The sequence below is a fragment of the Tyto alba genome, unplaced genomic scaffold (genome assembly GCF_018691265.1).
Source record: "Tyto alba isolate M040663 unplaced genomic scaffold, T.alba_DEE_v4.0 Super-Scaffold_30, whole genome shotgun sequence".
Taxonomy (NCBI): Eukaryota; Metazoa; Chordata; class Aves; order Strigiformes; family Tytonidae; genus Tyto; species Tyto alba.
This window is the reverse complement of record NW_024881305.1, coordinates 3,039,503-3,054,455: the sequence shown is the minus strand read 5'-3', so window position 1 is coordinate 3,054,455 and position 14,953 is coordinate 3,039,503. Positions and strand designations below refer to the sequence as shown.

Genomic DNA, 14,953 nt, shown 5'->3' with positions numbered 1-14,953 from the left:
AGGACAAGATAAAAGCCATATGGAGTGTGCAGCAAGTCTGCCGGCAGCATGGGGTCCGACTCACCAGCAGCAACGACACCGGTGTAATTATACACGCTCCAGTACGATTTCCCAGTAATTATTCTGGAATAAAAGCCTGCCTATTTCTGTAAGAGCTTATGTCACTTGGAAAGCTGTTATAAATTCAGCTGGAAAAAGGGACCCTTATTCTGGGATAAGTGTGGTTAGTGGTTAGCTGGGAACGGGGCTATTCCTGGCACTGCCATCGACCTTCCTGATGACGCCGGGTAAGTCACCTCACCTCAGCGTGTGTCACCTTCTCCTGCTGCAAACTGGGAATTACAAACAAGGACCTTCTCCGCACGCAGTGTTTTGGGAAGCTTCATGACACTGGAAAAAAGGTGTCGCAGTGTGACAGGCAGTCATTTAGTGGGACTCAGTGCTTTTTTACCCACCTTGGAGGCATCTTGATAAAATTGTAGGTTGGGGAAATGAGGGATGGAGCTGGGAGCTGGCGATGGGGACTGGCTGAGTCGCTCGAGCCTGGGCTGTTGGCGTGTTACTGGGAATACAGTGTTTTCCTCTCTGTTTTTAAAAATAGTCTATTCTGTTCCAAGTTGTAGACCACACCCCTTGCTAGGGCATCGAAATGTCTTGGTTGCTGGTTTGTCGAGCCAGCTTCTTCCAGCACGCAGCGTTGGGGTACGGTACCAGCATCAATCACCCCAACTGCCGGCTGCTCTGGGTGCAGCAAAGAGGTCGGGTCCTGCCCTGGACTGGCATTGTTGTGCCTCTGGTCCTCATGGACCAGAGGGGAAGGGAAATCTCTTGATTCGCAGCATTGTGGCCTCTTCTTCCTCCAGTATCCCCACCTGATTCAATACCTGCTTCTGTAAGCCCTGAGGTCTTTCACAGGAGTTTTGCTTCTGCCTGTTGCTTCTCAGCAGCATCTTGCGTGGTCTCAGAAACCCCTTTTGGCTCCAGCATCACACAAATACGCACAGTCAGAGCTGAAGATGCAGCTTGTTCATAACATATGGCATTAAATTCATGCTACGGATGGAGAGGTCTAGTTTCAAAGTTGTTTTTTTCATTTGCACAGATAGTGCAGGGTGCCTCGCAAGCAGGAATTTGTCCGCCGAAGTGGGTGCTGCCCATGGAGCAGACGGACCAATGTGCTGATGCCGAGAGGTGAAGGGAGAGTCTGCCCCAGCACATTCCCGCGACCTCTGTCCCTGCGCGCGCACCGGAGCGGGGCTCGCTGCCGCTCTGAACTGGGCTTGAGCCAAGGAGGCAGAGGGGAAAAAGCTTTTTACAACCCATTAGTGCTCCCCAGAGCCGTTCAGCCCCTCTCTTAATAAAAGTGGTGGAAGCCACAGAAACATTACGGCTGGCCTGCAGAAGATGCTGGTCTGCAGAAGATGCCAGACCGCTGCCCGGCTCCATGTCCCTTCCCAGTGGCTTTGCCGGAGCTGCTGACCCTCCCGGCAGCCCTGGCTGCTGGAATTCCCTCCGGGAATGCAATAAGAAGCTGGCGAGGGCTGGTTCCCCGTCTGTCCCGAGCTTCCCAGCAAAATGTACACAGGAGGGTTCCAAGTGCAAATGTGTGTGTGCTAATGGGAAATGAATTGCCTCTTGCCCCGAAGCCTTGCAGCTTGAGGAAAACAACACAGGGTCTAGGAATGACCTCATATCGCCTCCCAGGGAATGTTTTGCCAGATGAAGGGGGGAGAGGCAGCACCAAGACAGCACAATGTATGTATCTCTCTCCCTGTGTAAACATCCCTGTAGCTGCAGAAACCTCTTAAAACCCCGAATGAGCGGAGAACAGCTGCTTTGATCTGTGGATGTGGTTGTTATTTTCTAAGTGCGGATCCATTCTTTTTTTAATTTTGCTTCAAATTAAAAAAATGCCTGTTGTGATCTTTTGCTTTTATTTCTTGGCTAGGGATCGGAGCAGGGTGCAGTAAATTTTCATTACTCCCCATGTAACTGTTTCAGCATGGTTGACAATTCCTCGCCGGCTCTTCATCGCTGCAGCACAATGGACCGAATCTTCTGGCCCTACATGAAGCCAAAGCAAATGGATTTTGCCCAGAAGTGCACGACGGGGAGTGGAGGCAGCGGGGAGGAGAGTCCTGCCACCTCCTTCCCTATCCGAAACACACACGTGTGCACACACAGCTTGGGTTGGCAGGGTTGTCCCGATGCCTTTGAAGGGCTCCGGCGAGGGCTCCCAGGGACGGATCTGTGCCAGCCCCACGTCGCGGCAGCAGGAGCTGGTAAGGAGCCATCGGGGCTGAAGCGCGGGGCTGTCTTGCAGGCGATTTAAGTGTGATTCATGACCCTCCCTCCAGACTCCCTGTGTGATCCTGGGAATCTCCATCTGCGTGACTTTCCCCATCTGCACGTTGGGCAAGGGGGTGGCCCTGCACTCGGAGAGGCACGTGTGCTGCCCTGGGACATCCATCAGCCCTTTTTCTACTCAGCCAGGTGGCATGCTTTTGGAAGAAAGCAAGATTTTATATATATATATATATATATATATATATATTTTTAGGGAGTTTCTGAACATCAGCCCGCTGCTTTGTCGTGGTGCTTTGCAATCCTGTTGGAGGAGTGAGACATGGGGCTTGGCCCCTTTGCTCCACATGGCATGAACCATGCTGCCACTGGCCGAGGACCTGTCTTCAAAGGCGAGATCCACCCCCCAGTGCAAGGCACTGGTTTAACTGGGAGCACTTGGCCAGAGACCCATCCCTGCCGAGGCGGTCCAGGCACAAGCGTGGAGTTTGCTTATCCCCCCCGTGCCGTCACGTGGCTGCCTGGTGTTTTGGCGTTTTGATTACATACGATACTGTGTATTTAAGACTGGCTTATGGGTGTTTATACTAATGCGTAAACCTGTAATTTAGAAGCTCAGTTATAAATCAACGTCGCTGAAGGTCTTGTCCCTCGTGCCTTGAGATCGGTCTCTAGATTTAGAAGACAGGTTAGAGAGAAAAAAAAAAAAAAAAAAAGAACTGTTTAGTTTTCCTCTGGTTATGATGATAAAGGATCATGGGATATGTCCCGCTCCGAGGTGCGGCAGCTGGGCATAGGGATCCGCCAGCATAAGCGAGCGGAGAGTTTCCATTTTGACTCTGCTCTCACAACAGCCATAAGAGAGACTCGTGTTTACATGGCAAATCCCAGCCTGGAAAGAAAAGCGGTGCCGTGGCTGCTGAGCCAATGCTTGTGGGAGGGTGGGGGCATCCCCCTAGAGACGTTCTTGGCTTGTGCCGGAACAGGGACTGCAAGGACCAGGGCCCCTTCCCATTTGGCACCACACTTGAGGAGGAGCAGCCTTCATCCCCAAGAGCTCCTGGCACAGACTAGGGCTGGCAGGAGAGCCAGGAGCCTCCACCAGCAGCAGGGCCAAGCAGGATAGCACATTCCCACTGGTGGGTCATGGTCAAGGATGACACCTCTGCATTCATGTTTTTATATATAAAATTCTTTTACAGTTTTAATAATCATTTCTGCACCTTTGCCCCTGGTTTTGCATTGCTGGTTTGATTCAATATAGCATAGGGAGATGTGCTATGAGTTGTTAGGGCTGGTCATGTTGGTGCAAGTGCTCTTCCGCTGGATTCCTTATCCAGCTGTGCTATGGCAGAGCCAGCTGTCCCTGTTGAGAAACCCCTTTTAGCCATGGTGGGCTGGAAGCTGCCTTGTCCTGAGCTGCCAGCCCAGGCTGACGAGAGCCACGCAGACTCTTCTGGCTCTGGATTCACCTGCAGCCACCATGCAAACGTGAATGTGAAGGTTGGAGATTTGTGTTGGGTGTAAAGGATGTGTCTGTGCATCTGTCCTTCAGCTGATGCTGGTCTCCTGCTCCCTGCGAAGGGGTTGGTTCCTGCATGGGTTTAGGACCCTGACGCTTTGTGTGAGGGACCCTCTGGCAGCAAGGGCCAAGGGTTATGTTGTTTTTTTGTAGGGAAAGCATCACTAGACCCAGGGAATCCTCAGCACCCTCTTGTCCAGCTGCCGTCCCTCCCATTCTCTCCACAGCAAGTGCCTTGGCTTAGCTGGATGTTTTCCATCTCCTCCAGCCCCCTTTCTTGTATCTTTAGGGGTTATTAGAACAAAAGGGGATATGAGAGGCTGCAGGGTCAGCAGGGTGGGCTGGGAGGACCCCGTGGGCATGACAATCCTTGGGGCCATGGAACCCATGTCCCTGGACAGGTGGAATCACCTCACACCTTCCTCCCATTGCCACTCTCAGCCCTATCTCCTGCTGCAATTTCCTGGCTGACAATGCCTTTCCTGACTCAGGGAGCAGGAACACCCCAGTAGAGAGAGGGTACCAGCAGCTTCCAGTGCAGGGACAGTCATGGGGTGTGGCAGAGGGTCCCCCTGAACCCCCAGGATGCTGGCTGCAGGGGGCCAGGCCACGAGAGGCTCCCCCAGGCAAACAAAAACCCCCTGAGTATTTCAGAAAGGTCTTTTTCTTCCCCCCTCCACCCTTCTCTCCAGTCCCCCCTCCCCAACTCTCCCTTGCAAACAGCAGAGCTGCTCTCCGGTCCCGCTTTCCACCAGCCCAGCACCCCAAGATGCTCCCGCAGCCTCCGAGCCCAGCCAGGTCATGCCATCCACAAACTCTTTTTTTTTTTTTTTTTTCTTCTTCTATATCTATTTCTCCTTTCCCTTTTCTTTTCCACCCATTGCCTTTTCCCATGCCATACGCCTCCCCCTGCACCCCCCCTCCCCTTGCCACCACCTCAAGCCCTCGGTTGGCCAAGGGGCTGCGAGGTGCAGGGTGGGTCTGGGGGTTGCGGGGGGCTTTGCATTGATGCATTGATCGCCCATGGTCTCCGCCTGACCTCCCTGCTCCCAGGGAAGCAGTCTCCATGGCTACTGGCCCTTCTCCTCCAGCGCAGACTGTAAATTCCTGCAGGCAAAGCCCAGCCTTGGGGGTGCGAGGGGGGGAGCCGGGAAGGAGTAACCAAAGCCAAATAGAAAGAAAGAAAGGCTGGGAGAAAAAGGGCGTTGCTTGGATGGGGCTCTCCTTTCCACTCCCCTTTCTCAGGTCCCCAGCACTAGGGCAAGGCGCCTGCTTCCCCCCTCCAGCGCTGCTGCTCCTGCTGCTGCTGCTCTCTTGCAAAACTGGAATTGGCTGGGATTATTTAAGGAAAAAAAAAAAAAAAAAAAAAAAAAAAAAAAAGAAAGAAGGAGAAGGGATCAGAGCAGCCGCCAGAGAGAGGGCGATAGAGTCCACTTTCCTCCAACTGCCCTGGGTCTCCTTCCCTCACTCTCTCCTCTTTAGCAACACCAAGAGCCCCAAACTGAACCCAGAGCAGCTTTTTCCATCAGTTCAGTTCCCTTCCCTCCCTCTGTCTCACACACAGCAAGAAGAGAGCCCCTTCCTCCTCTTGATTTCCCTTCGCATGCTCAGCCTCTTGTTTCCTTTAAAGCACTAGAAATCCCCCCTTCTTGCCCCCACTCCTCCATGCAGACTGGGATTGCAATGGGAGCTTTGCAGATTGCTGGATTTTCCATCCTTGTCTTTCTCCTCCACTCTGGAAACACGCTGGCAAATAAAGCCAGTCAAGGTAAGAGAAAATCTTCCCAGCTCGAAGGTTTGCTGTTTGATGTGTGTATTAGGCAGCCGGACCTCCTCTTTAGATCTGGGATTTTATATGCAGGCTGGAGAAATTAGCAGCAATAACAACAAATAGTGGAGGGGGTTTTAAATGTTGCTTGCAGATATTCTTGCCTGCTGCCTTTGATTGGGGTAGTTTTTTTGTAAACTCTTTAATGAGTTGCATTTCTTACACTTTTTTTTTTTTTTTTTTTTTTGGTTCGGAGTCTATTTCAAGGCAGGGGGTGCAGAACCAGAAAATGAGGGGGTGCAAACAAGTCTGCATCCATCATAGGGAAAATGTTGCTGTTTGGAGGGGCTCTGGGGGGCTTTTCTGGTTTTTGGGTTTTGGTGTCTGTGAGATGGGGTGCAGGCGAGGAGGGCTCGTTTCGGGCTGGGTTGGAGGGAAGGGGCGGTGGAGCCGGTATCTGTAACGCTGGGCGGTTGCATCTGCGTTTGTGTGTTTTACATAGGCACGGGTTGAATCTCAAATGTGTTATAGGGGTGTGGGCTGCAGAAAACTTCGGGTAGCTGAGCACAGCAAAGCCTGAAAAATACGGGAGCTCTTTCCCTATCTCTGGAAAAGAGAGGTATGTCCCATCGTTATCAACTTCAGGCTTTTCTGTTTCACCACTCCTGTACTGAGCCAGAGTTTCTCCTTCACAAGTGTATATATCTAGCTTTATGTATGGTCTATCTATACCTTAGGTTTTCTATAGCACCTCTATATTTAGCTCAGATTTTTCTCTATACACACGCGCAGGAGTGCGCGCGCACACACAAATACACACAGCCCTATGTGCATGATCCTGTTGGCTGTCTTGAAGGGGTTTTTTCTCCTTAATTCACCACTATCTATACAATCTGTTGGGTTTTCTTTTTTTTTTTTTTTTTTTCCTTTCCATAGCACTTAAGAGTATGTAAGATTTATCAAAACCAGCTTTGGCTCTTGCTATTCTAGTAGCTGCATGTTTATGCTTACAGCGAGATTAAATAGAGTGTGAATGGAATATAGGAGCGCAGGATATAGTTATAGATCTCTTGTAGGCATTAGTAATAGGTGTATTTCAGCCACGCGCATGGTCACCCCAAGCCCTGTCACTGACAAAGTTAGAAGGAATTTCAAGGCTATTGTCTTATCTGGCTTAAAGTGTTTTTAAAACAATAGACGACTTTTTGGGAGGGCAGTCTGGGCAAGCACAGGGGAGATTTTCCAGGGCAAAGGTTTGGTGAGAAGGAGTCCAGCTTCACGTAAAGCTTTATGATTTAGGCTTAGAAAGGAATGCTTAGGTTTTTATCCCCCCTCAAATTATCTTGAGTGTATGCATTGCTTTCATTTCTTATCATAATATTTATTTATTAAGGCCTTTTGGTTTCCAGTTCCATTTAAGCCTGAGCCAGAATTGCATTAAAATAGCAAAGTAAAATTCCATCATGCAGAGACTTGACAGATCCCTTCGGGGAAGGAGAGGGGTGGAGTGGGGGTGGAGAGAGGTGAGTTCAATCCTGTGCCGGGGTAAATCACCCGCCATACGCCTGGGACCGTGCTGGCTCCTCCTGGCCCCCGGCGAAGGCACTGAGCAGAGCCAGGGGGTCCGGCCGCTCTGCAGCTGGGGTGGGGGGATTATAGTGGAGAGTTAATCCCCAAAACTGCTGCTGGTGGGGGCTTCTGCAGGCTGGCGAGGGGGAGGCAACCGCAGCAGGGTGAAGGTTGGTGCCCGCAGGGGTGTGAGGGCTCTGGGCAGGGGTGGACCCGGTCTGTTTTGGATGGAGCTGTGCTCGTGGACCCGGCATCACCGATGGCAGGGAAAACCCCTGGTTTCCCTAGGAACCCCCTGTCGCCTGGTTTTCTGCACACACAAGCGTCGTTGAGCTCTTCGAAGCTACCCCATGCACCTGGGGCATGTTTCTGTAGGATATTTCTGAAAAGCATCAGGTATCCCCCCTGCATCTGCGGGGTGATGCCCCAAGGAATGGGGTACACATCACCCCTCCGCCCTCACCAAAGCCTTTGCCCCTTTGGGGACAGCCACCCTCACCAGGTGACTGTCACGGGCTGGGGACGGCTCCTCTCCTGTCGGATGGGTTTGTTTTGCTGTGATAACATCGCACCATGGGTAAGGCTTGCTGGCTCATTTCTGGCGCTGAATTACCCCAGAAAGTTTAGTCTGTAGGGAAGGAAGGATTTAGCAGAGCCGTCCGCCGGGCCTGGAGGGTGTCTGCCAGAGGATCTGGCTGTCTGCAGGGTTTATTGGGTCCGTTTAGGGCTAGGAAACCTTTCAAGAGGAGAACTGATGATATAAATCCAAATAACCCCAGGGAGGATCCCGACACACACCCAGCTGGGATGAAGTCTCTCTGCAGTCCCCATGCCAGGCTGCTCAAACAGCCCCAAGCTGCTGCCATACCCACAGCTCCCCTGGTTTTTGGACAGATAATGCCACCCTCAGTCCCATCCTGTCATCCATCAGTCTGTCTCACCGCCTGTCAGGCAGAAGAGCCTGTCCTGAGCTCCTGTTCCCAGTGGATATGTGCCCATCGTCTGCCGGCACCGGTCTCTCCCTGTGCCCTGGGGAGGATGGAGCCCAAGGGCTGGTAGATTTGCACCCTCCTCCTGTACCAGGGGGTGCCCGGATCCGGCCTTGCCACGTTCCTCTGGCAGCACCCCCGGAACCACAGACACGTTGCAGGATTTGCCACCTTTATCTGCAACCGAATTGCACGTCCCCTTGGATGGTGCCGGGGCAACAGGGCTGGGAGGGAGATGTAGCATCTCACCCCAGCACCCCAGTTTGCAGCCCCCAGCACTCCCACAGCACCAGCCACCCACCCAGTGCAGGGTCCACGGCCCCAGCCCAGCTCAGTGGTCACCCGTGGGTAAAACCAGCTCTTTTGGCTGGCGCTGCACGGCTGCGCCGGGACAAAGCCACCATCCTGCGCGAGGGGCTGAGCTCGGTGGGGATGCACCTGCAGAGCCTACGCCTCCAGGGATTATTTTTTTATTTTTTTATATTTTTTTTTAGGAGTCTAAAATTTTCCAATTGCAGCGTAGAGATGCTGTTTGATTCCCCTCCCATCTCCACCAAACCTCCTCCCCCTTGGCCTCCGCTTTCCTCTCTCTCATGTATTCACAGTGTGCGACTGTTGTGCCTGTCCCCTCCACCCCTCTGAAATATGAAATGTAAAACTGTAAACATTTCAACATACAGCAGTTCAAAGGAGATCTTTGACTGAGGGCGTCTAACGTGCCTGTACTGAGATTAAAAAGGGGAAGGGGGGGTAGGAAGGAGGGAAGAAGAGTTTTTTTGTAACTGCCAACAGGAGTATAAATATTCAGACACCTCGAGTCTTCCAGTGAGGAGATGTATTGCTGTCTCCAAACTGCTCAGGAGTTTTTATTTTTTTTTCTTTTATTTTTATATAGATTTTTCCTTTGCAGACGGTCGCACCGGAGTAATCCATTTAGGAAAAATATATGCATGAATAACCTTAACCTTCACTTTCAAAATTATAAGTCCCCCGAGAGGCTTTAGGAGAAGCCTGGGATGGCAAATAAAGTTTGCTCTGTCTTGCGGCGCTGGAGGAAGCCCGGCCAGCTGCGTTTCGGCAAGGCCGTCTTCCCCGCTGGAGATCTTGCGATTGTTGCTCCCGAAGCCAAAAACAAACAAGCACATTTTTTTAGGGCAAGGCTTGGTCAGCCTGATAAGCCAAAGGAACAACAACAGCAATGACAATTCCCCGGGGAGATGAACACGCTGATGGTGTGGAGCATCAAACCCTCGGTGGAGAAACCGCGGCTGAATTGAGCCGAAGCGAGGTGGGATGGGGATGGAGGGAGCGTTTCCAACCCAGGAGATGCTGGATCTGAGGATGGATCTGGGATCCATCGGGATGACCCAGGCTGGTGCTGGTGCTGGGGAGCTCAACCTGGCTCTGCCCTCGAGGGAGTGGGGAGTATCAACAAGGGGGGAAAAAATCCCCTTTTGGGGCACTGACAGCTTCAGGGAAGTAAAACCCAAGGCGAGGGGTGTGGAGCGGGGTCTGGGCGTGCAGCGATGGGGTCACCAGGCTGGGAACCCCCCCAGGTCCTCGCTGCGACTTGTAATCCCTCGTCCTTTATCCGCGCTTCGTCTACCAGGTCCCACCTGCTTTCAGGAGAGCTGGACGGAGGTGTGGGGCGCTGGGCTCCTGCGGTGGGGCTGCTGGGGGGATCTCACACATCCCCTCTGAACTGGGCCGAGCGCGGGCACCCGCCCAGGCACCGCCGGCACGGCATCCCCGGCACCCCCATCCCGGCAACCGGCCGTGGCCGAGCACCTGAGTTAGGATCTCGAGTTCAGATGACGCATCTTTGGCCAATTTGCAAAAAGCCGCCTGGCATAGCATCTTCCTCCCCTCTCGCCAGCTCCCGGCCCCTCTGGCCCCTCCCGGCGGGATGCCACCGCCCCTGGCCGTGCCCTGTGCCCGTCCCGCCGCGGCGCAGCACTAGTCGCCCTCGCGAGCTCCCCAGGAGAACAAATGATTAATAAACTGCACCACAGTGTCTGAGGTGGTTATTAATACCCTGGTAAAAAGAGCTACTGAAGTTATAAAGCTTTAATTTGGCATTAAGGCCGAGTGGAAACTCCGCGTGTCTGCCAACAGCTACACACACATCCCTATACAGTCAGGCTGTTAATATAGATGCCTATATAAAAACAAAGAATAAAATTAATTTGAAGGAAGAGCTGAAGCGCTTGCAGATGAGAGAAAAAGGACAGTGGTTTTGTTTGTTTAGGGGTTTCCTGGTGGGTTTTCACTTCCCTGTCTTGGCCCTCTCCTCAAATTTATCGGGACTTTCAGCCTATGGATAAAACCATCTTTTGTTATTTACTGGTTTTTTAAAAACAAAATAAGGAAGTGAGGAAAGAGCCTCGATCCAGGCTCTAAAAATATATGAGCTGTTGCTTTATCCCCCCACTCGCTGTCGTGTATCGCTGGCGGCGTGAACACTGCAGGGCAGGGCGCAAGCCTGGGACCCGGGTGCCCGTGGGCTCTGCCACCGCCTCTCCTGCTGGCCTTGGTCAAAGCCCTTCGCCTCCCCCGGTGGGTGCGCGCCGGTCCCGGGGGGTTGGTGGTCCCCCCGCTTTTGGCACGTTTGAAATGGCAGTGGCGTTGAAGCTGTCTGCCTCCGCTGCCTTTGAAATGGAGAATAAAGCTGCAGCTGGAGCGGAACGGGGCCCAACAGCCAGCGCTGGAAAATCCCACCCACAACGGAATAAAAAACATCGCCCAAGGCGCGGGGCGAGCGCCGCAGCCTCCTGCCCTTCGCCGCAAACCCCCCGGCACGGCGTGGCAGCGATGCCGAGGATGCTCTTGCCCTCTAACGAGCTCTAATTAGCCCCACAGTGTGGTGGGATGAGGAGGTGGGGCTGGGCAGGGAGCGGGGGCCACCAGACGTGGGTGAGACCGTGGGTCCCCGCCGGGACTCGGCATCTTCATCAAAACTAAATTCCCTGCTTGGTGCAAAATCCCTCAGTTCTGGGGATTTGGGGCATGATGTGCCCATCTGCGCTGTCCGGTTTGGGCTCATTTCAGGCAACTTCGGGTGGAAAGGGACGTCTTGGATTGTTTGTGCAAGAAGGGGAGTGAGGGGCTGTAGAGCTGGCAAACCCCTCCAAAAACCCGACCCAGATTTGGGACCTGGACTTCAAAAGGTCCCCCCGAGCACGGGAAAAGCAGAGAGCACCCCAGCAAGGTGTTTGAAAGAGCAAATAGGGACGGGAACATCAATAAGGATTTTTTTTTTTTTTTTTTTTTTAAATCTTCGCTTGGCTTGAAAATGAATTCCCTCACGCCTTGGCGGCAGCTGGGAGCACCTGCAGCGTGGCCACGGGCAGTTTTTTGGATGGAGAAAATTCTCCTGCGGGAAAAGCGGGCTGTCCCAATGGCAAACCTTCCCTTTCGTGGGAAAATGCCACTTGTGTTGACAAAAATGCAAAAATTTAGTTTTTCAGAGGGCTTTTTTTTTAATTCACTGCATCATTTCTGAAGGATTCTTCTTCAGAGCCAGAATTTCAGCATTCTGAAATTAGGATCTTTGCCAATCTCGGGATGGCTCCTGGGGTGCTGAGGAGGGTATTTATTCACTCTTCCCACACACACACACTTTTTTTCCCCTTTTTTTTTCTTCTTTTTTATAATCCTGTAACCTTTCAGAATGTCTCCAGCTTTGGAAAAATTACAGAGTGGCAAATTTATAATGTTTTCTTTTGTACTTTTGCTGCTGTGTAATCTTTCCAAAGTTAGAGAAGTTTTGAAGTTACAGAATGGAAAAAAAAAGATAGAAAAAAAAATAATGTACATGTGTGAGTAGGAAAGTCATGGCATTGTGTTCAGCACCACACAGACATTGTTCATTGTCTTGAGTTTAAGGATGCAGGAGAAAAAAGAAATAGAAAATAAACCCTCCCCAAAAGTGAGATTTCTGGCAGAAGGCTGGGAAATTTTCAATGATGTGATGCCTGATGGATGCTTCACGTTTTTGGTGTTTTTAGGGAAGGGAAATGGTGGTTGATGGATGGTCTGTACTGTTTGGGTGCTGGTTCCACCTGTACCTCAGGGTGGGCTCCCCGGGGTGCTGGGACCTGGCAACTCCCACCTTGGGACTGTCAGCTTGAAGCATTGAGACGTGATTTATAATTTGGGGAGGGAGGGAAGAGCCAAGGGAAGGCTCCGAACCATGCAGGGTAAGCACCAGGATTTGAAAATTCAGTAGATCTTTGGTTCAGCAGCAACTTCATTGCCATCAAGTCCCTTGATGTCCCCCACATGTCACACCCCTCCCGTCACCCACCCGAGAGCCCCCCAGGGGTGTTGGAGCTGGGAGTGAAGTCGCTGCAATGCCAAACAGCGATGGAGGTGCTTCCTCCTGCACTGAAAGTCTCCTTAAGCCTGAAAACGTGGTTGGGTAGGAGTGAGCTCTGCACTCCCGTGGCTTTTGCAGGTTTTTTTTCCACCGGTGATTATTTTCACACGGTTTTGGTTTTGTAGGATGGGGCCTTTGCAGGTCGGTCAGGGTTGCGGAGAGATGGCCGTGCCCTGGGGTGGGGACGGAGTTTGCAGCCAAATGTGAAGTTTGGCTGGGGAGGAACCAAACCTAAGCCCCACTCAGTTCCCTGAGGGGTAACATCCCCCTCTACCCCCCTGTGGAACCCTCGTGGGCTGTGAGCCTCTCCCCAGGGATGCCATGGGGTGCTGGAGTGGGCGCAGTGTGGCAGGACTGTGGTTGATGCTGTGGGTGCTGGAGGTGACGGTGCCGGCCGCGAGTGGCGTGCCAGTCCCCTGTGCAATCCCTCCGTCGTCCCCGCCGCGGTGGGTCAGCCTCCAGCTGGTGATTAATGGCCCAAGGGAGGCCGTGGTGGCCGTGGGCCATGGCTAATGTCAAATAACAAATATGAATGCGGGCTGTAAATATTTATACAATGCGCAGGCACGTGCCGCCTCCCTGGTGCAAAGGCAAAGCTCTCCTCCCCCCGGCCGGGTGACTCACATCTCCCGGCAAAAATCTGCCAGGGTGGCCGGGAGAGGGCTCGGGTCGGCTCTCCAGTGGCCGTGGCCCCCGTTCCGGCAGGGCTGCCTGCCCACCCGTGGCTTGCAGGGATATTTCATGTCTTTGGGGACGTCCCAGAGCCCTTCTGTTCTTGGAGCTGCTGAAAAGCAGCTTTTTAAAGGCAGATTAGTGCTTTGCAGCTTTCAGGCTCCTCTTTGTGGGGTACGGGGAAGTGAAGGCACCCTCAGATCCCCCTTCTCTGGTGGGACCCTCCTCATCCTGGTGGGAGGCGGTGGGGGCGAAACCCCTGGGAGCAGCACTGACACTCCCCACGTGCTCGTGGAGTCGGAGCAGGGAGCTCAGGGTGCTCGGGGAGCCCTGCCCGTACCCGAGGGGCTGTGGGTGATGCTCAGCCCCCACCTTCCCCCCCCTCCCCAGGGGCACCCAGCTGCCTTACAGCACTGCCAGGCATTGACAGCCGGAGACGGGGATGTGCCTGTGCCGGGGCACCATGTCTCCCTTAATACCAGCGCAGGGAAGGCAGAGAGCAGCCAGGTGAGCAGCCTCATACTCATAAACCTCCACCCCACACGCTCGAGGCTTCTCTGTTTCCCAAACACCATTAAAACCTCCACTCCCACCACCTCCTGCCATGGCAAACCCTTGGGCATCGCTGCTTGAAGCCATCACCGGTGCGTGGGGCTCTGGGCGTGATGTCCTGGGTACCATGGTGCTGCATCCCAGAGAAGTGGGTTGAGGGGCAAAGAGGGATGGGAGGGGGACAGATTTTGGCTGTGTCCCCAAGGAAGCCTTGATCTTTTTCCCAGTTCTTCCTCCTGCTTCCCACTCCCAGCTCCCAGGTTTATTTAGTGCGGTCCCTGCTAATTCATGCACATTCCTCCGTGCCTAAGAATAGAAAGCGATGACGATTATTTGGGTGACTGGTTGGCTCAGGAAATGGCTAATTGGAGACAGAGACTTTCACCTCTGCCTGGGCTGGCTCCAGCCTGGACTACGGGCGCCTGAGTGGTGTTTCCTATCATCAGACATGTGAAAGGGCCGGGGAGTCTCAGGGTGGCTCGTACCAGTGCGGGGACACAGGTTTGGGAGCAGACCCAGCGACTCACCATGTCCTAGAGTGAGCCCATCTCCCATTGCATCAGGGCTGGGTGCGTCGAAGCCACGAAAGAGCAGAGCAGCAGTGTTGCTCCCTCAAGCCTTTCTGGTTCCCGTGCGGGTTGAAAAACCGGAGGGCTGCTTGGTTTCATCGCCTCGAGCGATGGCTCCCGCGGGGAGATGCGGCAGGGCCCCCCCCGGCTCTCCCCATCTCTCCCTCTGCCTCTCCCCTTGCAGATGTCGACGAGTGCGTGGAGGGAACCGACAATTGCCACATCGATGCCATCTGCCAGAACACCCCCAAGTCCTACAAGTGCATCTGCAAGTCTGGCTACACCGGCGACGGGAAGCACTGCAAAGGTAGGGGCACCCCAATGCCACCTCCGGCAAGTGACAACCCCGGCAGGTCAGAGGCAGGCGGTGGCTTGTCAGCAATGTCCCCTGCAAAAAGGGGATTTGCAATGTCCTTTGCAAAAAGTGGCAAAAAGGCTCTTTACCACCGCCCATTGCAAACCTTTAGCTTTCCCTTTTCTGCCCCAAAAACTCCTGGCCTGTCAACACTGCAGTGCATGGGGATGGAGAGGAATGTGACTGTCCTTGCTGATGATAGCGGCAGCCATCAGGGTACTTCCCCTGCTCTGCAAAGAGCCGTGTTTGCAAGGCTGGGAATGACCAGAGGTACA

At 53.3% G+C, this 14,953-nt stretch overlaps 1 protein-coding gene across 4 annotated transcripts in view; it reads left to right on the top strand.

Moving 5' to 3' along the window:
- The first annotated feature begins 5,096 nt into the window (after window positions 1-5,096).
- The window catches only part of SCUBE3 (signal peptide, CUB domain and EGF like domain containing 3), a 39,746-nt gene continuing 29,889 nt past the window's right edge, over window positions 5,097-14,953 (top strand). For all 4 annotated transcript variants that reach the window (XM_033009536.2, XM_033009535.2, XM_033009534.2 and 1 more), the window contains exons 1-2: window positions 5,097-5,594; window positions 14,508-14,630. In XM_033009536.2, coding sequence (XP_032865427.1) covers window positions 5,492-5,594; window positions 14,508-14,630 — 226 coding nt within the window. In that variant the 5' untranslated portion in view covers window positions 5,097-5,491. The remainder of the gene's footprint in view (window positions 5,595-14,507; window positions 14,631-14,953) is intronic.